At 42.0% G+C, this 25,693-nt stretch overlaps 2 protein-coding genes across 2 annotated transcripts; one reads left to right on the top strand and one right to left on the bottom strand.

The window, feature by feature from the left end:
- Positions 1 to 5,906: 5,906 nt before the first annotated feature.
- oser1 (oxidative stress responsive serine-rich 1) lies at positions 5,907 to 13,126 on the bottom strand. The gene is made up of 4 exons (XM_049586606.1): positions 12,590 to 13,126; positions 11,465 to 11,574; positions 9,575 to 9,691; positions 5,907 to 7,285 (listed from the first exon to the last, which is right to left on the bottom strand). The coding sequence occupies exons 2-4, from the start codon at positions 11,539 to 11,541 to the stop codon at positions 6,346 to 6,348; spliced, it is 1,134 nt and encodes a 377-aa protein (XP_049442563.1). The 5' UTR covers positions 11,542 to 11,574; positions 12,590 to 13,126; the 3' UTR covers positions 5,907 to 6,345.
- A 4,141-nt stretch (positions 13,127 to 17,267) lies between these two features.
- On the top strand, positions 17,268 to 25,326 carry manf (mesencephalic astrocyte-derived neurotrophic factor). The gene is made up of 4 exons (XM_049586754.1): positions 17,268 to 17,483; positions 20,455 to 20,582; positions 21,228 to 21,369; positions 24,422 to 25,326. Exons 1-4 carry the CDS (start codon positions 17,396 to 17,398, stop codon positions 24,604 to 24,606), a joined length of 543 nt encoding a protein of 180 aa, XP_049442711.1. The 5' UTR covers positions 17,268 to 17,395; the 3' UTR covers positions 24,607 to 25,326.
- The last annotated feature ends 367 nt before the right edge of the window (positions 25,327 to 25,693 follow it).

Here is a 25,693-nt window from a genome sequence, read left to right on the forward strand (position 1 = left end):
AAACAGTGACTGGGTTGTTCTCATCACACCTCTGTGTACAGCTACAAGAGAAATGCTCTTTCCTCCCACTGACAGAATATTTGAGAAGATGATGATAAATACCCGACTGTAACTGTGACTGTGAGGAGCAGCGCTGCAGGGCTTCCTCTGCTCTCTGCAGGCTGAACTTGGAGAACTCTTGTGGTTGTTGTTTATGGAGTTTGTTTTCTGGGAGCCATTTGTTTGTGGTCATTGTTAAATGTGGGTCACCAAACCGCAACCGCAGCAGCTTTCTGCCATGAAATCTGTTCCCGGAGCTCCGACTCCAACTCACACCGCAAATCCACTTCACTTCCAAAGAACAGAAACTTCTTGTTCCTACTTTCTGATTTTTAGGAAAGTGTTGGTTCCTCTTTTTAAAAACTACTGTGTTATATAACACCTCTTAACTTTCCGTGATTACGTGATGTCACCATTTTCTACAGTTTCAGGGATGACTCAGTAGATTTCTGGTCAAAGGTCGCTCCTTCCTGTCTGGTCAGCAGTCTCGTGTGGCATGAGGGATTGAGGTGCATCTGTAGATTAAATATACGACTAAACATAAGGAGTTATCAGCAGGTTTCTGTTTTTTGAAGGGCCGTCATTATTTGGGCTTCAGTGTTTCATTTCTCTGTAAACTAAACGAACCATGCCAAAATACATCTGCAGGAACAGAGTCAGGTCTGTGAAATGCTTGATATGAAGCTCAGCGAAAGTTCAGTTCTTCTTATTACATTCATAACTTTATTGCTCCTCTCCGCTTTCTACTCCATCAGCTGGCTTTGGGCGTCACCAAATAATCCGACCACATTTTGCCACGATCTCCCTGAGCCAGTCGTGTCGTTGCTGTCAAGTTTTTAAAAACTGTTCTCCTCTCTGCTGCTGTCACATGTCTGTGTAGGTCGAACACCTCCAGTCTTCAGCTCATCACTGCCTGGTCCTGCTCATCATCCTCATCCTTCAGCCATCCCTCTCTTCACTTCTTCCACCAGTGTCTAAACTCATCGGGACAATATTAACCACAGCTTCTCTACCCCCATGTTAAGGAGGAGGAGGACGAGGTTCAGAAGGAGAGGGCTCTGGTCAGAATGCATGAGCCACACATGGGTTTGAATCAGCACTGCCACCGCATGTGACGATGACGAACTCCTGTGTGTTTGCTCCCCTCTTTGTTTAACTACAAGTTCTTCAGTTTGGAAATAAACCTTTGTATACGAAAGGGACATTTCAGGGGCTGATGCCCATGATATACGACCTCTCCTTCTGAAGTCAGGCTGGAGTCAGACTGTTATCATTGATTCTCAGCCATCAGATGCAACTCTTCGACGTCCTGGTCGTAAGACTAGACCCGCTGCTCATCTAGAGGATTATGGAGTCCAGTGTCCTGGAGCTGAAGGTGCTGCGTGTCAAACAGTCAACACAGCTGATGATGATTGTCTCTGGGTTTGTCACACCAGCGTCCTGCACTGGGACGGGCACCTGCTGGTACCTAACAGGTAAACATATGTAGGCTATATATATATATATATATATATATATATATACACATTTAGAGAATAAAACTATATTTTTTATTTTTCAGAATAACACAAATGAATTTCAGCTGTTTAGTTAATAAAGAAGAGATGACAAAGAGAGACACAGGCTGTGACAGAGAGAGAGAGAACGCCAGAGACTGAGCGCTGACTGTAAACAAACACAGCGTCCTCTGAGTGAGAGCAGCTGTGTGTTTCCTCTCTGCGGCTCCGTTGGTCCAGAACTGGCCCGACCGCGTTGGTCCTTTCACTGTTTTCTGTTTGGCTCCTGAATGATCCACAGATCTGTTTCATCCCCGGGCACTGAGGAGAACTGACACACCCTGATGAATCATTCCAGGTCCCACAGTGAGTCAACTGTGGATCCCCTCAGAGCAACAACACCACTGTGATCCATGGAGAGAGACACAGTGAAGTGCTGCCTCCTGGTGGCCGCTTGTGACTGTGACAGAGAGCGGCTTGAATTTATCAGAGCTCATTAAGTGAAAATAAAAATCCTTAACTTTGACTCCCAAACTGAAGACCAACAAATAAGACCTAAGGATACATTTAAAGGTCCAGTGGAGGATTCAGGGGGATATATTTGCAGAGTGTAATATAAAATATTAAGCTGTTTTCTTTAGTGTATAATCACCTGAAAACAAGAATCGTTGTGTTTTCATGACCTTACAATGAACAGTTCACATCCACACAGGGAGCAGGTCCTCTCTGCAGAGATCCCCATGTTGCACCACCATGTTTCTACAGTAGCCCAGAATGGACAAACCAAACACTGGCTCCATACAGGGACACTTGTGTTTTCCAGTGGTTGATGAAGTACGTGAAAGCCACACTTGAGTAAAAGTGAATATGACTTTTGTAGAAGTTAAAGTCGCTACTTGGGTAAAAGTCTTAATGTACCTGATATTTACTGGACTTAAGTACCAAAAGTGTTTTTGATTATATTAAATGCAGTTAAGTCTTGAAAGTAAAAGTGAAAGCAAGCTGTCAGAATTTTGAGAATTATGAAGTTTATTTCTTCTTAACATGTACACCACCTTTAAATATGAAGCGTAAATTACACTTAAAGGAAAACAAGATCAACTGTAAGGATTCAGAAAACAAAGTCTCTCCCTCCCATTCCTTCATTTGTCTGTCCGTCACTTCCTCCTTCCTTTCTTCCTTATTTTGTAAAAGTAATTAAAATGCTCAGGGGAAACCTGGAGTGGAAGAACACATTTATTTAGGAAATGTAGTTAAAGTAAAAGTTGACAGAAATATAAATAATCAACTCAAGTACAGACACTTTCATTAAATACTTCAGAACTGTTATAAAATAGGATCACTTCATGACATCACACCACTGGTGCTTTCATGTTTGCACCTCTGCAACAAGCAGCATCTGAAAAACGACTCATTTTTAACTGAAACTTCTTTATTCAGTGTTTTTACTGGTTTCAATCAGCTGGTCTGTTTGTTTAGGAGAGGAAGAGACCTCTGAGGATAACTCAGCCCTCAATAAAAACCTCCTGAACGTCTGGATCTTAAGTTACTGGAGGAAAAAGGTGAGCACAGATCAGCATAATGTGAAGCGATATTTTCTCATTGAAACAACACATCTCTGATGTGGTTGGTTTGAATGCACTGGAAAGGAAGCTGTTATTTCCTGACTGACGATTGACATCTCAAAGTTTCTCCAGAAAACACGGACAGAAAAGCACCTGAAAGTTCACATCAAACTTTTTTTTTAAAAAAAGGCAGACGATGTAGTGTGGAGTGTGCAAGATGACATTTTCATGGAGTTACGATATTTATTGTTATATATAATATATATGTTTTGCAACATAAGCTGACACTTTGTCCTCACATGAACTATGTGTTCAACACGAGGTCTGGAGGCTAAAATCAAGTCTGACTTTATTAAACTTGTGAAGATTTAAACAAGCTTTGCTTTTAACCCCGTCTGCCATATTCTTTATTCTTTAAAACCTGTACAAACATGTCATATCTTTATAATTTAAGGATGAAATAATAAGAAAGAGATGGACACAACTGCTGCTGGAAGACGAGGTACATCAGAGGAATTATATAATAACCTGAATTTAATGTTGCACTGACAATAAATTAAATGCAGTCAGAATCAATCCCTGCTTTGTTTGTGGTTTGCAAAACATTTTTTAAAAAAGAAATAACTTAAATTAAATGACATACTGTCAAATGTTCCAATAAAATGCAAACAATATGCTTAATTGGCCCTCCTTTTGTGCTTCAAATAATTTATCATTACTATTATCATTATTTATTTATCGATTCATTTGTTTATTTATTGCACCTTGCTGCTGTTTTCTTTTTAATCTTGTCTCGTCATTCATCACAGTGATTTTCTGTACGAACAGTCCAGAACTCGTCTGTTTCTGTATCTTCAATCTGACATTTTTAAGTTTTGAGAAATGTGATTAATATCTTTTATTATTTAGTTTGTGAGTTAGAGTAAGAGTGACTTTCATCTTGAATTTAAGTCCAAACTTTTTCTCTTTACTGGTTCAATAATATTAAAGGCTCAGGCAGGTTTTAAAACTATGTTACCTGATCACTGTGTGAATTTTTATTTTTTGAGATAATTTGATTTTGTGTTTTGCAGAGAAGAAGAATTATTGCTGTTTCAGCAAAGACTGGTGTGACAAGTGTTGACTGTTTTATGATTCACTGCCAGTGTTTGTGATGACTGAGACTTTTTAATGATTTTATCAGAACAGGCTGACTGAGAGCTCTTCATGTCACTCACACACACACACACACACACACACACACCTTTAACTGGGAAATATCAGCATCGTAATCTGTGATCGATTCTCTGACACAGAGCAGATAAACACTGTGACAGTGACTGAAGCTGTAGCTGAGCTCAGTGCTGTGAAGAGGAGCCACAGACTCAGCTGTGAGAAACCTCAGAGGAAAAGTCCCAAAGACACAAACACTTTTCTTGTAACTTCATCAGTGACTCAGCTCATTTACTTTTACTTGAGTTTTTCCAGTTTATGCTGCTTTATAATTCTGATCCACTTCAGCTCAGATGGAAATGTTTATTTCATCTGTTGGCTTTAGTTACTGCTTACTTTAAGATGATGTTTAAAAAAGACACGATAATCCTATAAACTACAATAAACCAGTGGCTGTCAATCTGATTGTCTTATTATATTAGGGCCCCATATAAGAGAAAACACCCGTCTAATTGGGTCTCCTGTGGTGAACGGTGTTTTTGCTGCTTTCAAGGTCAATCTTTGCATTTTTGCTTACAGAAGTGAACTCTATATGACTGTAACATCTATGATCTATGATCGGCATCTATGTATTTTTTCACCATTCTCTTGGTGTGTTTTATATGGAGGATATAAGTGATTTAAGTGTCAGTAAAATACATTCATAAATATATACAGTAATAAAAAAAATATGTATAGAAATGAATGAATGAATGAAGAAATAAACAATAAAGAGCTAAATAAAGAAATAAGTAAATGTATAAAAAAATACAAGAATATATAAATATTTAAATAAATAAATATATAAGTAGGAATAAACAGTAATAATTTTTTTAGATAATTAAGTAAATGAATGTATAAATAAATGAAGAAATAAAAATATTAAATAAATAAATAAATAAATACCTAAAAAATTACAAATAAATACTGGAATAAAAATAATATAATAATAGATCAGAAAAAATAAATTAATGTATGAATAAATAGAATGGAATCGATCTTATTGTCATTGTACAGGGTACAACGACATTATGGGTGCTCAGCCCACACAGTGCAAAAGAAGACAATAAAAACATACATAGCATAAAACACCTACTGTATAAAAAACACTAAATAAAAATACACAATAAGTAAATACAATAATAAATACATATACAAATAAATACAGGAATTAATATTTAAATAAATATTCAAAAAACAAAATTAATAAATACAGAATAAACACATACTGAAATCCAGATGATGAGTAAATATATAAATGCATAAATAAATAAGTTGTTAAACATATAGTTGTTTAATGTATTTCTTCATTTTTGTACTATATTTATTTTTCTCTGTATTTGTGTGTGTGTGGTAATTAGAGGTCCTAACCTCTGCGTTTGTTTTTTTTTTTTTTATTAAAGTATTTATTTCAGCTTGTATTTATTCTTTTATTTATTTATTCCTGTTTACTTATACATCTTTATATCTATCTGTTGTTACTTAATGAATTTTCCCATAGTTTTAATGACCAGTGTGTATCCCAGGAAGTAAAGCACTAAGACACACACCAGCATAAACACTGTTGTTTCATTACTGGTGCATTAACTCTGACTGAAGAGACGACAACGACACGTTTTCAGACAAAAACTGTTTGTTTCTTTATTGAGTGAAATGAAATCCAGACATGTCACAACACCACAAACACTTGGCATCACAAGTCTGCAAGACCCTGCACCAAGAGCTTTGGCAACTTCATCTGTAAACTGAAATTAGAATCAAATGCAGCACAAACAGAACTAATGAGAAACAGGTGTTTGTTTGTTTCTGTCAGTTTTAATAAAAAGGAGCGGGGCTCAAACGGAGGGCAGGGGACAATGGAGACATTTCAACCTGGGTTAAAATCAATTAACGTTGTTTATTTAAATTACAACTGTCATGCCTGATCCATTCTTCTACCCACTACTGACATTCCTTCGAGGCCACCTTTTCCCTCAACAACAGAAAAAACCTCTTTACTTTATGATTTCCGTATGATATTATAATAATAATAATAGCTTCTTTTTTTAATCATCTTAAGTGTACATCATCTCAGCCATGTGTGACATCTTCTTGGGGATGTAGAGATAATACTCCATGTAGCCAGAAAGGTCCTCTATTGTGATGTCGTCGACGAAGGCCCGTGCCTGCTCCGAACAGGAGCGAGGGGAGCCCGACGACAACGCTGGCGACGATGATGAAGGTGACGAAGCTGTGGCAGCATTACTGTTGGTGCTGAGAGTTCTGGGGGCGTCCCCGCGGCTCGGCAGGCTCCTCTCGCACTCTGACATGACGTTGCGGAGCCCTGTGAAGGAGTACACCTCCACGCCCTGCCAGCCCTGACACTGGCACTCAGATTCAGCCCCCTGCCTGCTCTCCTCCTGGGAATCCGAACTACTCTTCCAGGCACAGGAGCAGGGAACGTGGGGGCCTTCTGCGGAGGCGCTGCCGTGGAGCTCTGATAACGCTCTGAAGTCAGCAGCTTCTGCAGGTACGGATACCCGAGCTGCTCCTGCTCCAGACTCTGCTCCCTCACAGGCACTTTTCTCTGGGTCACTCTCCTTGCATGACTCTGCAGAGCTTCCTCCGTCCTGCCCGGATGATGTCACAACAGTAGTAACAACGGAGGGGATCTCCTGTAAGGATGGCGGGGAAACCACAGCTCCAACGTGCGTCTCATACCCAGCACAAGATCCAAACACCAGAGGGGAGTTGTGGCCGGGAGCGGCTGAGGAAGAGAGCTCTTTCTGGGCCGGGACAGCGACAGAGGAGGTTGTTCTCCCGTCGACTGCAGGACGAGGCTCCACAGGCTCAGGCACGGCCAGGCGCTGGTGCTTCAGGCAGCCACTAGAGGTCGACAGTGCTGACGCTGCAGTGGTGCTGCAGTAGGTGAATTTCGGGGGGTGGAGGATGGGGGACTTGGATCTCCGACGCCGCTGGGTTCTGGATGCTCCTCTAGAAGTTTTCCTCATGCAGCTAAAGATGGACAGAAGAAAGAAAGAGGAAGGCCAGAGGAGAAGGAGACATCACTATTGGTTACAACAACAACAGAAACAGTTCTGACTCTTTGCACGTCCATTTATTTATTAATTTATGTGAAGTACTTCAGAAAACTTCACAAACACACTTTGGCTTTTATAGTGTTTTGCCAAAGATTTCAGATTAATTTCTTGGGCATAATCTGTCACATCAGACATGTTAACGTATGTTCAAATCTCGAAATAATACTCAGTACATTTACACGCACAGTTATGTCGAGTTACGGTCACAGCTTTACGAGGACATCTAACTGGCCTACTGTCCTTGTCCCAGTATACAAGCACGGGAGGGGAATCCATTTATTGAGCCAAGTATGTGCGACTCCTCTACGATAGGTGGAGATATGCCCCCTTTCAGCTTGTTAGTATTGGACCTTTTTCCTGTTGACCTATTACGTCACAGACCAAACAATGGACAAACAAGTTAGCTACGGTTAGCTAGCAGCTAACTGCTACCATGGTGGACAACTTTACAGCTCTGTACATTTGGTCCGTCCAAAAAGTCACGGCTCTGGATGTAGATTTCTCCATGTTGTTACCGGCTTCTTCTTCTTCTCTTACACATTTAATGCTATTGGACTTCCGGGTCAAAGCCCGGGGCGGAAACTGTGGAGCATGCTCAGAGCGCCACGGCCAGTTTGGGTCCAACAGTATTCACTCCCCATCACATTATCTGGGTGTGTTAGTCCGACTTTAAGAAATTTGATTTAGTAAGATTTCAGCCAGACTAACACAATAAATCAGTTTTCTTTAGTGTCATGTAAACACACTGATTCAGTCCACGACTTCACTGTGTTCTCCTCCAGACTTGAGCTATTTCAACTGGCAAAATACAAACTGTAAATGGGTGACACAATGGTGAAGTGGTTAGCATTGTTGCCCCACAGCAAGATGATTCTGGGTTTAAACCGACTGGGTCCCGCTGCATGGAGTTTACATGTTCTCAGCATGTCAGCATGGGCTTTCTATGGGTTCTCCAGCTTCCTCCCACAGTCCAAAGACATGCCGATTGGGTTAACTGGTGACTATAGGCTGACCAAACGTCCTCTTTTGCCCGGACATGTCCACTTTTCGCGTCCGGGGTTTTTTTATAAACTGATGATAATGTCCGGTTTTTCTGTGTGTGTGTGTGTGTGTTAGAGTGCGGCACGGGCCGCATATTTCTGTCTGAACCCGACATTATTTAATGACCAAAGCACTGAGTTTGTGTCACACAGTTGTTATGGTTACAGGGCATTTAACAGGCCGGGCGTGCTCAGCGGAGAGGGAGACCTCCGTGTTCGAGACGGGAGCGGGAGGCGGGAGGTCCGACGCTTCCAGCGAGAGGAGAGGGAGAAATAAAACAAAATAAGATAAAATAGGAAAAACCTGTCTCCCTCCTTTATTTTATTTTCAGCGTTTAATCAAGGTGGAGGCGGGCGGCTGGAGGTCCGAGACTTCCAGCGAGGGCAGAGGTAGAAACAAACAGCCAATGTGTGTGTCTGTGTGTGTGTGTTATATTCAGGTGTTGTCACGTAAATAACAGTGCCCAAGCAATAAACAGAACAGACAATAGGATTTTATTTATTTTTACACTACATTTTCACTGAAAGCTGAGCGAATCCGACCCGAGCCCGAATACAATTTATAGCTACATTTTTGACCGAACCCGGCCCGACCCGTCGGGTACCGTCGAGCTCGGATTGCCACACTCTAGTGTGTGTATGTGTCCCCTATTGGGGCCTATCTGGATTTCTGTCTTTGAGAGATATTATTTTGTAATATAACTGAATTTTCTATCCATACATATAAATTTTAAATATATTAAAATGATAAGGCATCTTTGAGTAAACTGCGAGTATCATTTAAATAGGCTATGTCGTGGCCGGCCGAGTGTCCTCTTTTTTGGAAATCAAAATATGGTCACCCTAGGTGACTATTAATTGCCAGTATGTGTGAATGTGTCAGCTCTGTGATAGTCTGGTGACCTGTCCAGGATGTACATTGGCCTCTCGCCCTGTGTCAGCTGGGATAGGCTCCACCCCCCCATGACCATGCTCCAGGATATGCAGTTACTAACAATGAATGAAAAAAACTGAATGCCAGTGACATAACAAAAGCCACCTCCCTTCCACAGTTAATTTTATTATAACGAAGCAGGCTTGCAGTTTTGAAACACTTCTTCACAGCCCAAAAATTAAACCTTCTGTTCACATCAACCGTCTGAGCAGTGACCGCCTCCACCTACCCATGCCAGTTGTCCTTCGGGCAGCCGAGTTTGGGTTTCACTCCACTGGGGTCAAGACAAGCACGGGATGGCACTCTGGGAGCCAACGCCTCCGAGACACTCACAGCTCCGGGTAAACTGGAGAGAAGAGAGAAACATGTAAACTTACAGGAACTTCATCACAGCATCTCAAAGCATTGCTGCCATTACTGATGAGGCAGAGAAGTCTGGGATGTTAAACATCGTCAGTTGCCTGTCAACTAGTCTGAAGTTGATTATCACACATGCTTTTGAATTAAAGGTTGTAAAAAGTCAGATTTCCAGGTCTTTCCTAAAAATGAAGCAGGTATAGGTGCTCTATCAGTACTGTGCAAGTATCAAAACTCTGAGTCCACAGAAGTGCTTACAGTTAGTATTCAGAAACTGTACCTTTAAACAAGTCGTTAGGAGTTCTTGAATTTGTGTTGTCACAACTTTACTTGTTGCTTTGCTATCATCTCTGATAAACCAAATCTACCAGCACAGAAGCTGAGCAATGTCCTGCTGTGGACGGGGCCGCGGTAAAACGCATTTTAGCCACCTAAAAAAAAAAAATCTATATGAGTGTAAGTGTACACAATATTTGAATATTTCCTCCGCTTTACCTTCCACATTAACCAGTCAGGGCCACGTTAGACCACCAACTCAGTGTTCTGCTAAGTTACATGACTGTTTTTGTCAGTGCAGTTTGGTGGCTTTGATATGATTGAGTTTTTGGTGGGCCTTTTTTTTGGGTGGCTAAAAACTAACTCAGGCCCTGATCACACGGAAAGTGTTTAAGCAGCTGGAGGCAGCTATTTGTAATTGTTTTTAATCAGAATTAAGCTTTGCACTCGCTGATTGTGGCGTTGCTACACGCCTCGCATTTCTGCGATCTAGGCGCCAGGTGTTTTTGCCGGAGCGCTCTGAACTCCTGGAGTTGAAAAAACTTCAGCTCAGAGCAGAAAAGCGCCCCATGTCATCTCTGCTTTTTTCCCATTGTCCAATGGGATGATTTGAGAGGCGGGCCTTCTGTGGTGGTCCCGACAACAAGTTTACAGTTAGTAAACAATGGAGGAGAAACTGGTGGTGCTCAGTTGCTCGGCAGGACCAATGACCTCACAGTAGTTCGGATCCATTTTTGTTATGCTAGGGCTGAGAACAGACAGCAGGTTGTCAAACTGCCCCTGAGTCATCCTAAAATCTGCCTGTAAACGTCCATGATGGAGGAGAAGCTCCTGGACCAACTGGTGATACTCCCCATGATCCAGCCTCTTTTTTAGGGTCTCATGTACCCACACAGATCTCTGTTTATCTGCTGACAGCCTCTCACCCTCAACCAGAGCTACAGACAGTACCCTCTGCCTCAACATGGCAGCAACTGCATGATTACTGGGATATAAATAAAGTAAAATAAACAGGTGACTGATTACACCGGAAGGTTAGGGTAAGGACATGATGTGGTGGTTGCTTGGCAACCATAAAAAGGCACAGCAAGTGTGTTTTTTTACTAGTGTGCTGCGCCTCGCGTTTTGCAACCTGCAAAACCCTTTCTGTGTGATTGGGGTCGAACGCAGCATTTGCTCAGTGCTGTTAGATTTTATGTACGTGACCTAAGTATTTTCTATGTGGAGGTTATTGCAAATAAACAATGTGATGCGGTCAATAAAGACAAAAGGTGCCTTTACACTGTAGTGACAGTGTAGAGATGCCAAGAGTGTCACAGTGGAAGACCCAGAAATACTCACGGAGTAATGTTATTAGAGTGAGTTACATCTGCCATGATGGCAGTAGCCAGTATGTGATAAGAACAAACCAGCATTACACCACAGCAGCAAAAAAACAAGAGTCAAGAAACCAGAGATTCGGTCCGTGCAGGTTGCTGTTATTTACCTCTCAGCATCAACCCTCAGCTTCTTAAACGCCGTCTGCAGTGTTTCCTCCTCACAGTCCTTCCCTCCTGCCTCCATGGTGGGAGGAGGCTGCTCTGACCAGCCACCCAGCTACAACACAAACACACAACAGTGATTCATCACTGAAACATGGATTATCATCGTGGGTTTTACATGAGCCTAAAACAACAGCTAGGGTTCTCTTACATCAGCATTTAACAGGATTCAGACAGAGCTTTTATTGGCAAAGAGGATTCAACTAAAGGTTAATCTTCACCTGAGTCAGTGGTACCATTCATTTCTTACTAACAGAGTCCAGAAAGTTCATCAGACATATTCAAGTCCCACTGTTAGTGACTCATGCGCACCCCAGTGTGAGCTCTCCTCTATTCTGCTCACTTTATACTGATGACTGTAAAACTGATATTCCAGACACATTTTTAGTGGAGTTTTCAGTGTTCACTGTTGTCTTTGTTGTTTGGTTAAATGTTGGTCTTTATTCATGTACTTATGAGTATTCAGTTCAAACTGAAGAAGCCTCTTAGATTACCATGACCTAGATGACTGAGAATCTTCACAGACATCAAACTGAGTAGTCTGCTTAAATTCTTTGCTTAACAGTTACATGTCAGGCACCTGATGTGGAACCCAAACTGACAGGTTTCCACGACACATAGCCAAAGTATAGCAGCAGCAGTAACTGATATTAAAGCCCTGGATCCTGACACTAAGTATTAATATGTGCAGTAAAAAAGAACATTAAATCAGAGGTGCTGTTGGGATATTCATCCGCAGTTTGTTCACGTATCACTGATCCTGTTTACCACACATCATGTGACTGACAAGCTGACAGTGCCACAAACATAAAGACACAAGGTGTGAGGTGAGTTATAGCTACATTACTGAGATGTTAAGAGTGTGTCACACGTGTCTGCATGGACCTCGACAAAACCACATCAACAACATTGGCAACCACTGCTTGTAAACAGTGGATTCCATAAGCACTCCCACCCTACTGGCTAATGCTAGCAAGCTACTTTGGCTGCAAAGCTAACTGGCTAGCTGGTCATAGTGCGTCATTTTTAACAGTTTAGAAACCTTTTAAATCACGAGAGGTGATACTCACGGTTCAGGATATCCTGGTCACAGTGAAGAGAGAGATATACCCAGGGCATATAAGGTGTTTCCCTCGCAACAGGCCCTCGGACGTTGATTAGCCAGCGAGGCTAGCTACAGCTAACACAAGCTAACGTACTGACTGTCGCTAGCTTGAAGCGCTAGCTCTGTGCGACTTGTCTCCGCGAAAACACAACAACCTGCGTGTTTCTTTAAAACACTTCGCATGTATGTTTAGACTCTTATCACGAAATCACTCACGAAAGACTGAGAGTTATTAGAAACGACAGAGATCAGAGCCGCTGAAGGCCTAGCTTAAATGGCGACTCTTCTTTCTCCTCACCCTTGTTTACAGTCGAACCAGTCGCAGTGACTCTGCAACAACGCGCAGCGCTGCTGACGTAACCAGCCAAAAAAAGACTCACCCTGACGTCACTCTCTGCCCTTTGTAGGCAGGTAAGAAAATATCAAACTTTATGTTTCACACAGCTCAGGATATGATAACATAATGAGCCTTTCACATTGATGGTTAATAGTTAAAGAGCCACTGACTGAACGGGAGCAGAGTTTATTACGTCACAGTTATATAACAGACACCCAGACAGCCGTGTGCTGCTGCTGCTGCTGCTGCTGGAGGAGAGAACAAAGCTTGGCACAGTTAATTAGATCCATGTGAGAACTCCTCTCCTCTCTGAGTCTCCTTCCTGCCAACAGATCAAAACATAAACTCATTAGAGCTGTAAACACAGCCTCACTAGCTGGGTGAGGTAGCCCACCAGCCACCATAAGATATTGATTATCTGCTATTGATGATCAGAATCAGGGTAACTACAGGTTCACTTAGAGGGAATTTGCCTGGTGTTTGGTGCCTACAATAAAAATATTAACATAAAGAAAGGAAAAGAAGCCCACTGCAAAATAAAAATATGAAAAAGATGCTTTAATAAATATGTACAAATATTAACTGTTTTTAGAAAGAGAGAGCTGTAGGCTACAGGTGTGTGCAGGATATGCAGGAGACAGGGCTAGTTAGGTCACTAAGTACATTGCTAAGTACAGGTACTGCTGGCCAACTTAAATCTTAAAGGTACTTAAGTATTTCTGTGTTATTGTACTTTATACTTCTACTTCACTTCAGAGGAAAATATTGTATTTTTTACTGCACTATATTTGTTTGTTGCACCTATTTTACAAGTTAAAGGGATAGTGCACCCAAAAATGAAAATTCAGCCATTATCTACTCACCCATATGCCGAGGGAGGCTCAGGTGAAGTTTTAGAGTCCGCACATCACTTGCAGAGATCCAAGGGGAGAGGAGGTAGCAACACAACTCCACCTAATGGAGGCTGATGGCGCCCCAGATTCAAACGTCCAAAACCACATAATTGAAACCACAAAATATCTATATCTATATCTATATCTATAGTGATCCAAGTGCACCTCTGTGCACCATGTTCACGTGTGCGTGCGCAAGACCAGCAAAACCACGTGAACACACATGAACGCGCCACCCATGTCTCACGGTCTGTGCGCACGTGAGCGTGGTGCCCAGAGAGGCAGTCAGAGCTACAATGAGGCTAAAAACAGAGTTCAAATGACGTTTTCCAAACAACTTTTTATGTCGGGGCTTCAGGACACTTGGATCACTACGGACGAGCAGTATGGAGATATTTTGTGGTTTCAATTATGTGTTTTTGGACGTTTGAATCTGGGGCGCCGTCAGCCTCCATTAGGTGGAGTTGTGTTGCTACCTCCTCTCCCCTTGGATCTCTGCAAGTGATGTGAGGACTCTAAAACTTCACCTGATGGGGTGTCGGTGGCTTAGTGGTAGAGCAGACACCTCATGTACAAGGCTGTTGCCGCAGCGGCCCGGGTTCGACTCCAGCCTGTGGCCCTTTGCTGCATGTCACTCCCTCTCTCTCTCTCTCTCTCCCCCTTCACACTTAAGCTGTCCTATCAATTAAAGGCTAAAACGCCCAAAAAAATCTTAAAAAAAAAAAAAAAACTTCACCTGAGCCTCCCTCAGCATGTGGGTGAGTAGATAATGGCTGAATTTTCATTTTTGGGTGCACTATCCCTATAAAATACAGAATATAAATCAGTTAATAAACTATGATGTGTTATTATGCGTCCAAGAAGTATATTAGGTAGTGCAAATCATTAGTAATATATATTGTGTAGGTATGTATAATTTTCTGCTCTTAAATGGATTCTGTTATTTCTGGGGGTTTGTTTGTTTTTGCAATCAAGCATATTTTGTTATTTGTAGTTTGTTATCACTGGTATTAATTAATGTACTGTTCTTTATCTTTATGTACTTTTGAGTTTTTAATGTATTAGGTGGAGGCTTCAAATCAGCCTTCTGGGGTTTTCGCCTCTCTCTGCACTGTACTGCATTTTTCTTTTTCCTTGCCTTTTTGTTATTGTACAAAAAACCCCCAAAAAACTATAAACTGTAATTCAGAAGATACATAACAATCTGAAATGGCTTATTCCACACCATGAGTACTTTAACATTACTAAAGTAAAAATTTGAGTGTCTGCACCCTGTGGTATATTGTTGCTTTTACCTAAGTAAAAAGTCTACTGATAGACATAACTAACTAAAATGTATTCACCCAAGTACTGTACCTAAGTACAGTTTTGTTACATTGTAAAGTCAAGAGCAAAACAAAAAAGGGCAACAGCACCATCAAGTGATAGGACCGGTGAAGAGTAATTCATACATAACTCAGATTCAAAACAAGGAGGAATAAATAAATAAATAATGGAGAAAATAGAAAGAAAACAGAAAACGGGAAGAGCGTGTGCGGCATTTATGTATGCTATGCTTATACAAATAAACATTAAATAATAAACATAAATATTTTCTTCTACTTCGTACTTTATACTTCTTATTTCAACCTCCTATAATTCTCCACTCTATCACATCAGAGCGACTGTAACGTTTTACATTTATCCCTCTGGAGAACAATAAAGTATTTATGACTGATTATTTTTTTCTGAATTATTAGTTTTATTGTGTCCTCTGTCTCTGTCTCTGATATATGAGACAAGCAGCACCGTTATGAACTGTAGGCTTTTGTTTCCTACAGTTAAAAAGAAGGAAATATAACACTTAATTTAAGATAAGATAAAACTTTACTGACCCCACACTGGGGATATTCACATGTTGCAGCAGCTCAAATAGCACAGATAGAAAAGCAAGTTGAATGGCAATAAAATACTCATCGAATAAAGATTAAATACAAAAAGACATATATCAGAATTAGAAAAATATAAAATACTAGTCCATAGCCATTGGTAGCTTTGTCACCTTCTACCTATGCCAATCCTCAATGCCTATGTGCAGTTTCACATAGATTGACCACGTCAGTGAGTAGAAAAACGTGGGACAGACAGAATGACTGACTGACAGAATGACACACTGACAGTTTCCATGATTATGTACAGCATACCATACCATGACTTAGTCATACCAAACATTAGAAACAACACCAACATTGGTCCACAGGGGGAGCCACAGCGATCGGTCGCATTTTAGCCATTTTGAAGCATTTTTCTGTTGTTATAGCGCCACCCAGTTGCCAATTAGAGTTAAATTTCTCCCGTCACCTTGAGGCGTCCAGTTCTACATATCTACCAAGTTTAGTAAAAATCCATATGGCGGTTAGGCCTAGATAAGAAATGAGCTCTCTAGCGCCCCCATTTTGTTTGATGGGGTCAATAATGGAGGGGTCCCCTCAGATTATGTGTGGTCATATGCCTACAAAGTTGCGTGGTGATGGGTGAAACCCTTGAGATGTTCTACACCTTTATGTGATGAGCCACGCCCTCCACAATATTCATTGCCTTATAGAAGCTCAGTTTTAGGAAGTTTTCCAACTTTTGCCAAGAGGGAACTTTAGATATTGGTCCCTAGATTATGTTCACCCAGTTTCATGCAGATCGCTCAAACTTCCTAGGAAGAGATCCATTTGAAGTGTTTTTCAAAACATTCAAAATGGTGGAAAATCTATATAAGCGGAAGTTATGGGTTCTTGAGGCAAATGTGTTCCTCATGAGGAGAGGCATCTCTGTGCAAAGTTTCATGTCTCTACGACATACGGGGCATGAGATATGCCCATTCAAAGTTTGACATTTCAATGGGTTGCTATAGCGCCCCCCTTTGGCCAATTGATGTAATATTGCTTCATTGGCATCCTCCCATGACCCTCTACCACTGTGCCAAATTTCACATGGATTGACCAAGTCAGTGAGGAGAAAAACGTGGAACACACACACACACACACACACACACACACACACACACACACACACACACAGAGTTTGTCATTATATAGTAAGATAAAGTGCTAAATGTAGACACAACGTTACACTCAACACTATCTACACTATATACACCTGCATTAATGCACATATAGAAAAAATAATATATATTTATGAACATGTATGTGTGTGTGTTTATATAAGTTTTGATTTTCTAATTTTCCTAGAATGTGAAATGACATTATGAGAGCACGGGGCGGCCGTGGTCCAATCAGACGGCGCCAACTGGACGTTGTTCCCGGAATGTTCTGCCTTCGTCCAATCAGAACAAAATGCGTGGAAGAGCACAGGAAGAGTCAGACCTCTCGGCCAATAAGGTGGCCGCATAGTGTGACGTAGCACCGGAAAGCCCGTACAATCAGGAACGCTTGCGTGCTCACTTTACCGGCGTCTGTAGCGACTCATGAGAGTGAACCTCACACACAGCTGAACGTTTTTGCTCCAGCAGCGGTTAAAGGCGACAAACGTGTCGGTCAATCGGGTCGAAATGTTGACTTTAGGCGGGTTGTCGGTGGCTCTCGCGCTCGCTCTGGTTCCCGGTTCCTCTGAAGCCCTGAAGGAAGGAGAGTGTGAAGGTAAGGTCTGTGTGCTAGCTGCTGTTAGCCGCAGCATCAGCTCAATGGCAACTTTAAAATGAAATAAAACAGGAAGCACAAACCTCCTTTAACAGGAGTCCCGAGCTCTCTGTGGACTGTAGAGAGATGTGGTGATGATGGGGGAGAGTTTGAAACGGTGGTGTAACATCTGTTAGTGATGCTGTCACATTTACCTGCAGTAGTCTCAAAAGGTAAAATAATTTTCTACCTGTTTGTTGCTCACAAAGCGAGTTTTGATATAAATAAACCTGGTAAAATGAGCCTCAGATCAGCTCACCGCCAACAAAACTGCCACAGTCACACCTGAATCAATCAGTAAACACAAAATTAATTTTTATTTATTTATTTTTTACATTAATAATGATCGTTTTTACACAGATGCATGAACTTAAGATAAGATAAACCTTTTTAATAAATACAAATAACAACATAAAACAACAGAAATAAAAGTGGGTTCATAAACTAAAATAGGAGTTGATTTTTTTTCCATTTATGAGGATTATTTAACACATGCAGAGACCAAAAAATAACTTTATTTATACAGCACTTTTCATATATACATGCAGCCCAAAGTGCTTAACATGGCAAAACTGGGATGACACACAAAACAATAAAATATTAAAAAAGCAAACCAGCCAAAAAAAAGATGATTGAAACTCGATAGAATAAAAACACAGCAAGTAAATAAATAAAATAAAAATCAACAGGAGAGATAAAGGAAGGTAAAAACCAGTGGTTAAAACTTAAAAGTCAAGACAGTGATGTTACTCCACATTAAAAGCCAGATTAAAAAGGCAGGTCTTTAATTTACGTTTAAAAATACAGAGAAACTTTACTGTTCTAATATTCAGTGGTACTGAATATCACAATCTGGGGGGCGTAAAAACAGAAAGCGCTCTCACCAGGTCTTCTATGGGACACATGAGGAACATTTAGGAGTAAAGCAGTGGACCCTAGAGATAAACATTTTAAACATAAAATGAGGTAAATAAGGTAAAAGGGGGAAACTACACATATATACATAAAACAAACAAATAAAAGTATATACAATATCAGGAAATTAGCGGCAATAATATAATGATAATAAATTAAAAAAGAAAATGAGAATTACTTAGACATTATGTCATAGGACGTATGTAAAAATAACCCATACATTTAAATTTAAGTTAGAGGATCCATTACATAACGTGTAGGTACACACGGTAAAGTGACAGTGCTGTGATGACTAGCATGTTACAAATCAGTGTTTCTATGATGCTGTTTGTAGGGATGTCCTGATCACATTTTTTTTGCATCCGATCCGATACTTTGCAAAGCATTAAGTAAGAAAAAAAAAAAAGAAATGCATCCAAGTTGTCCCATAAGGTTTGTTTTTTATTTAAATAGTATCCAAAAAGCTTATCGGTGGTTCAGCAGCACAAAATGTAAACAAATTCAATATCTTCTTGTCTTCAACAAACAAAATAGGCCTATATCTTTATACATTGCAAAACGGAGGCAACAAAGAACAACATAGATGAAAAACCTGGCCATTTTTATTGTTTTGATTCCTCTGATCTTTTATTACCGATTCTGATTTTGTAAAGATAACGTGATCGGAGCCGATAGGATCGGGACATCCCTAGCTGTTTGGCATGTCAGATACAGGCCTCTATAGCTCAGCCCCTGCAAATATGTGCTCTAGGGCTGCAACGATTAGTCGACTAATCGACTATTAAAATAATCTGTGACTGTTTTAGTAGTCAACTAATCGGTTTGAGTCATTTTTCATATAAAAGTACCTCAGAATACTCTTACTGCAGCTTCTTACGTTCAGATATTGGCAGCTTTACACACTCTTTCATGACGGTGAACTAAAACCCTTTGGCGTGAGTACGAAACAAGACATTAGATGACATAATTTTGGGGTTTGGGAGAGACAGACCAACATTTTTCAACATTTTAACACGTTTTTCGATAAAACAATTAGTCGACTAATCGAAGAAATAATCAACAGATTAGTCGACAATGAAAATAATTGTTAGCTGCAGCCTTAATGTGCTCACCTGTTCTCTCACATAACTTAACGTGTGCTCACCTTTTTCTGACATTCAGGTGGTTTTTAGCGAGAGCCGAACAATCAGCAGAGGTCTCTTCCTCTCTGAAACAAACAGCTCGATATAAAACCGATAAAAACACTGACGCAGTTTCCTGTTTAAAAGGTCTGTTTATCTGATGCTGCTCGTAGCAGAGGGGCTGATAACTTCAGTGGCCAATGCAAAAATGTGAATGTCCCAATCTAGATCCAGTGTTAACGGTTTTGATTGTTATTCAATTCATTGTGCAGCTGTAACGTTAGCTGATAGAGGCAGTGAATGTTTGGCATTTTTGCTGGAAAATAGACTGAAATCATTTATCAACAATCAAAATGGGTGCAGATTAATTTCTGATTGCTTATTGTTTCAGCTCTCTATATTATATTGATCTATTTCCCAGTTTCAAACCCACTTTTTGACGTGTTAAAGTTTGTTAAACCACGGTTTGAAAACTAGATATTTTGTGGACTTTATTTCTACAAGAGTAAAAAGAGGAGATGTTCCTTGTAGTAAACAAGAGAATATCTAACTGAGGGAAAAGAGTATCACGTGCTGATGTTGACAGTTTGCATTTTTCTGTTAATTACTCTTTTATCAAGCATCTGTCACTCTGCAGAAAAGTGTAATTGCTGCAACAAGTAGAGCCCGTTTGTCGGCATCAACACGTAAAGTATAAATCTGGTTATGTATTCATGTCCGGAAACAAACACCCTCGCCCATCCAAGTATTAGTCTGAAGTGGATATTTAACAAACCACCACTCAGCAGAAATCACACAGTGTTTGACTAATGGGTTGTTTATTTGTCACCATGTTAAATCCCTCTCCGTGGCTTCCTGTGAAAAGGTGTTTAATACGTGTGTCCTCTTTGTTTCAGTGTGTATGACCTTCCTCGGGAAGTTTTACCAGTCACTACAGGACAACAACATAAACTTCAACAGCGGAGACATCGAGAAATTCCTCATAAAGAGCTGCAAAGATGCTAAAAGCAAAGAAAACCGCTTTGTAAGTAAATTACAGATTGAATTAGTCCTTTAGTCGCGCGCGCGCGCGTGTGTGTGTGTGTGTGTGTGTGTGTGTGTGTGTGTGTTGGACGTAGATGTGTAGAGTGATAGAAGTAAACTCCATATTATTAGATTTTTGTTAACTGATGTATTTTTTTATTCATTTAAGGACAAAATTGCGAAATGAAATGTTAAATGTTCGTATATGAAGTAAGATCAGTTTTAAGGTGGTGTCACACCGTGTTGAGCTTGTTTCCTGTTTTGTGTTCTTAAGCAATTCACCTCATAAAAAGTGAGTGAAAAGCAGCGACCACAGAGGAACTAAGATCAATACTGTGACCTGTAGTCAGTCTCCAGAATTAGATTTCCCACATGGGTCCATGTAGCGTTGATGAGGCACGATGACCTCACCAAACAGTCCAATCATTAGCTTTATTGTCATGTTTACTCTTTTTTGGTTTGTTGGAAAAAAGTGTGAATGTGAAACAGGCCAGAATGTAAGGACCAAATGAACCGTGCTACAGGCGTGAAAGCCTCCGTACTGTTTGGTTATGAGACTGAGTGAAAACTCTGAGACCGTGTACACATTGTGAACCCTTTACAAACAGTCAAATGAGATTTCTTTGTCTCTGTTTCATGTGTCTAGTGTTACTACATCGGGGCAACAAGTGACGCAGCCACCAAGATGATCAACGAGGTGACCAAACCTCTCAGCTACCACGTCCCAGTGGAAAAGATCTGTGAGAAACTGAAGAAGAAGGACAGTCAGATCTGTGAACTGAAATACGGTAAGGAGAGCAGAGGAGGAAGAGTTGAGTTGCACATGCGTTATGTTGCTTTAGTTTGGCAGACACTTTTGTCCAAAGTGACTTACAGTAAGTGTAGTGGAACCAGGTGGTAGCAGAAGCTAGAGCTAACTGAAATATCAGCCCTGAGAGATGTTTGTAGTTTTTTGAAACAAGACATAAGTGAGTAAATCTCATTGAGACGCAGTCTGAAAAGGTGGTCTGTAGCCTGAGGGGGAAGATGGGCAGTGACTCTGATGTCCTGATTTCAGTGGGGAGTTCAATCTTCCACTGTGGAGCCTGAACAGAGACAATCGTGTGACATCGGCAGTGTTGTCTAAACGATAAAAACAGCATAACGTGTCACTTACAATCATTTACTGTCCATGTTACATGGTGGCTGATCTCATCTTCTGCTTGGAGGGTAAAGGTGCGGACACACCAAATCGACATCAAAGAACTAGTGACGTTGAAAGCCACCTGTTGCGTCGTCTACGTCGCCCCACGTCGCCCTGTGTCAGTTGCATTTGAACACACTACACGGACTACATCCGACGGCCAAGTAGCACGTACGTTCTGCGCCTGCGTGAGAGAGAGCGGAGTGAGAGAGTGGTACATCCTGTCAGCCGAGGGGTTTCCTATCTGTGCAGCCGAGCACCGCAGCACCTCCACGGACTATTACATCCAGACGGTCCCGGTGTTTCCTCCGCAGGCTCCACTTCACTCAGCTGCCCGATAAACCCGCTGCTTCTTCCCACTTTAACCTGAATAACAAACCAGGGCTCGGTGCTCCGGTTGGATCCAAACGGAGAGCCGGGGCTAGCTCAGAGACTAGCGGAGGCTAACTGGCTGTGCTTCCCTCCGGTCATGCTGCGGCTAACGCTCCGCTAGCCGCTCCCAGCTAGCTCCGGTTTGTTATTCAGGTTAAAGTGGGAAGAAGCAGCAGGTCTGTGGGGCAGCTGAGTGAAGTGGAGCCTGAGGAGGAAGCACCGGTTAGCCCCGGTTTCACTACAGGCAGATTCACTCGCTACAGGGGTGAGGAAATAAAACCTGAACAGCCAATCAGAGTGATCTCTCTCACTGACGAGCTCCGCCACGGATTCAACATGCTCAATTGGCCGAAAAGCCGCAGACGCCGAAGTGCCGACGGTGCGGGACACACCGCAAAAACTAGACCGGCAGACGCTCACTGACGGCCCGACTTTGGTCTCGGCCGTCCGTCGGCTTGGTGCGTCAGGGTCTTAAGGAGCTCCCAGACCTCTTGTTTTCTCAATTTTTGGACATTTTGGGCTGCTGTTCTTTTTTAAGATAGCTGCTAACTGCTGCTAGCTGCTTCTTATATCTCCTGGCAGAGGGTCACACACATAACACATTGTCAAAACTTCACACCCATCCTGTCCATGGTCCCACCCTGCCGGCCGACCCTTTTACACAGACGTCAATTCAGCACTGGCAACACCTCCACCGCTGGCTTTAAGGCGAGACAACTCTGTCTCCCTGCTGCATTCTTAATTTTTATGCAGAATAGCAAGGCAGCATAAAGGCTCAGTATTCCCGCCATGAACAGGGGCTTCTGTCACATCCTCTGCGGCTGGCTTAATGTGAGAAAAGCAGAGAATGGTGAGGCAGAATGAAGTGTAGCATTCCCACCTTGAACAGGCTGTATGAAAGAGAGCGTTCTTATTGTCTCATCACCCCAAAAAAATGTGATTTTTCAAGTAAACTAACACAGCGTGCACCGTGCGCATCTTCCCAATTCTATTGAAATCTGATCTTCGTGTTGTTTTTGGCTCTGCAGGAAATTGTGCACAGCCTGTCAGACAGGAGTTGCTCTGTAAGTCCGTTTATTAACAAACACAATGTTAGCTTTTTCGGGCTCCAGCTTCCCAACGGTGATCGCACAGCGGAGACGCTCTGTTTTTATCGCCAGAGCCAGAGTCGATATTCACTCTGGAGCAAACCCCCGTCACTCCTCTCAGCTGTCGGGAAATAAGACACAGGACTTCTGCTGGTCTCCAGGAGCTTCAGCATTTATTTCTGCACAGACCGCAAACTCCACTGTACCTTCACTGCTACGTGATCATTCTGTGCAGCTGGTCTCCAGATGACCTACACTGCTCTTATCACAATAATATTGGGTGAATCATTTTGTCGTGTTGCTCATGACCAATGTAATACAAGGTGGATTTAGCTCCATGATGCTGTCAGCACAGGCTGCTGATCAAGGCTACTTTAACAGAACGTTTCATAATGACAAAAGTCAGTTCAGCAGGTTAAAATAAATAAAATCAACTGAGTTCAAGCTCGCAAGCACCTGGATAATCACCTGGGCTGCCTCCCTGGTGATTACAGGTTATAGATTAATCTTGGTGTTGTAGAGGCGACTGACAGGGGGCTGACAGTTCGCCAACATCATGGTGTTGGGCAGGTCTAGTTTAGGGGACGTTTCCCCTTGGAGGAACACAGGGTCAGTCTTGAGCTTTAGGTGGTGCCTTAATATCCACTCTGAGATTTCAACCAGGAACGCACTGATGTGTGGGCGGCAGCAGCAGCGTAGCAGTGGTAGAAGTCATGTGAGTGTATGACAGCAACAAATGTCTCTGTGTAGGTGTTCTATCATAGATGAATAATGTATTAAACCCAGCAGTTGTATTTCTCCAAATGCATTTATGAATGCAAGGCAATAATAAAAAATTAATTAATACGAGCTGAGCTGGCAGTAAGAATATTAAATTTGGCTGCTAAAATTCATAAGCACCAAGCATGAATAATGAAGGCGATGAGAAACTGTGGAAAATACCACCTTGCTGTCTCTTCTTCATATCCTGGGACTTTCTTCTGCTTGTGCCATATCATTGATAGAAGACAGATGAGCGAATGCATTGAAAGCTACCCTCAGTAACATTTGGTGTCACCCAGTAGAACGCATCGTGTGAATCTTGAGATCTGACTGCACGAGACAAACAGCTAGAGGTTGAAAACTCTACGGGGCACCGTTTAAAGATTACAGCTGTAAAGGCGTCATTTTGTGTCTTTTCCTGTGTTTCCCACGTAGACAAACAGCTGGACCTGACCACAGTCGACCTGAAAAAGCTTAAAGTAAAGGACCTGAAGAAGATTCTGGAGGAGTGGGGCGAGTCCTGCAAAGGCTGCGCCGAAAAGACCGACTTCATCCGCAAAATCACAGAGCTCATGCCCAAGTACGCTCCTGCGGCTGCCAAAGCACGGACAGAACTGTAATGAGGAACAAAAACACATTCACACAGCTTTGGACTTGACTTGGACCAGACTGCTATCCAGTGAGGAGGAGGAGGAGGAGGAGGAGGAGGAGGAGGGGGGACCAGGAGAGGAGGAGGGGAGTTTTGTCTGACATGTTTGTCTCAGTCTTTTGGGTTTTGGGCGGTGTTCACTCATCTGGTAACGCTACACTGATTCAGAAGTATAGATATTGGTGTGTACACGTGAGGCCACTGAACAGTGTTTGCAACAGTCGTCAGATTTAAGGTTGGGGAGGAATTCATACAACAGGAGCACTGATTAATGGGAACAGGTTTTCTGCTTACACAGTACGCTGGCTTAAAACGTGACTGATCCTCCAACAGGGTCAGTACACACAAATTGATAGTTGTTAGTGGAATCAAGTCATAGAGCAGTGAGCAGCTGTGCCGGAGCAGTTGGAGGTTAAGTGGCAGCTTGAGCATGTTTATTAGTCACTGTACAGTTTCCACCCCTTTTTCAGCCTCTGCCGACACCACCCGACAAGATCTTGATGCCGAGTTAAGACTGTATAAAAGACGTGGACGTAGCCTCTGGGTCTGTGAAGTGAAGCAGAAGTGCCTTAAACCTGCAGACACTCTAATTGCCAGCAGGGGGCGACTCCAGTCCAATTGTATAGACGTCTATGAGAAAAGGCGTCTACGTCTCACCTGTTTGTTACCTCAGTAAACATTTTCCCAAAGAGTTTATGGTCTCAATTACTAGTTCCAAGCCTTCTTCAACACAGCTTGATGTTCGTTTTATAAATTATGGTCCCACGTAGAGTCAAATGGACGATTGCGCTGGGCTATGCTTCAGGGCGTGGCTCACCTGTGATTGACAAGTGACTACCATGGTGAGTCAATCAGGATAGAGCTGTTACAATAATTTTCTTCCCCGGTTTCACCCTCTCGTCCAAGTAAGGCGCCCGGGAACGCTGCTCAGCCTTGCTTCTGTTTTCCTCCAGTGGCCACTCGCGGTATTGCAGCAAGAAAATCCCCTGCAGCCTTTAGGCCACCGTTGTAAAAGAGCCGTCTGTAAAACCATCGACAGGACGCCTTGAACTGCAAAA

This window comes from Epinephelus fuscoguttatus, linkage group LG1 (assembly GCF_011397635.1).
Source record: "Epinephelus fuscoguttatus linkage group LG1, E.fuscoguttatus.final_Chr_v1".
Classification (NCBI taxonomy): Eukaryota; Metazoa; Chordata; class Actinopteri; order Perciformes; family Serranidae; genus Epinephelus; species Epinephelus fuscoguttatus.

Coding starts and splice junctions, on each gene's coding strand:
- manf (XM_049586754.1), top strand. CDS start 17,396: ATGTTGACTTTAGGCGGGTTGTCGGTGGCTCTCGCGCTCGCTCTGGTT. Junction 17,484..20,454: donor GAAGGAAGGAGAGTGTGAAG/GTAAGGTCTGTG, acceptor TCTTTGTTTCAG/TGTGTATGACCTTCCTCGGG. Junction 21,370..24,421: donor GATCTGTGAACTGAAATACG/GTAAGGAGAGCA, acceptor TTTCCCACGTAG/ACAAACAGCTGGACCTGACC.
- oser1 (XM_049586606.1), bottom strand. CDS start 11,541: ATGGAGGCAGGAGGGAAGGACTGTGAGGAGGAAACACTGCAGACGGCG. Junction 9,692..11,464: donor CTGAGGGTTGATGCTGAGAG/GTAAATAACAGC, acceptor TCTTCTCTCCAG/TTTACCCGGAGCTGTGAGTG. Junction 7,286..9,574: donor CCGAAGGACAACTGGCATGG/GTAGGTGGAGGC, acceptor GTCCATCTTTAG/CTGCATGAGGAAAACTTCTA.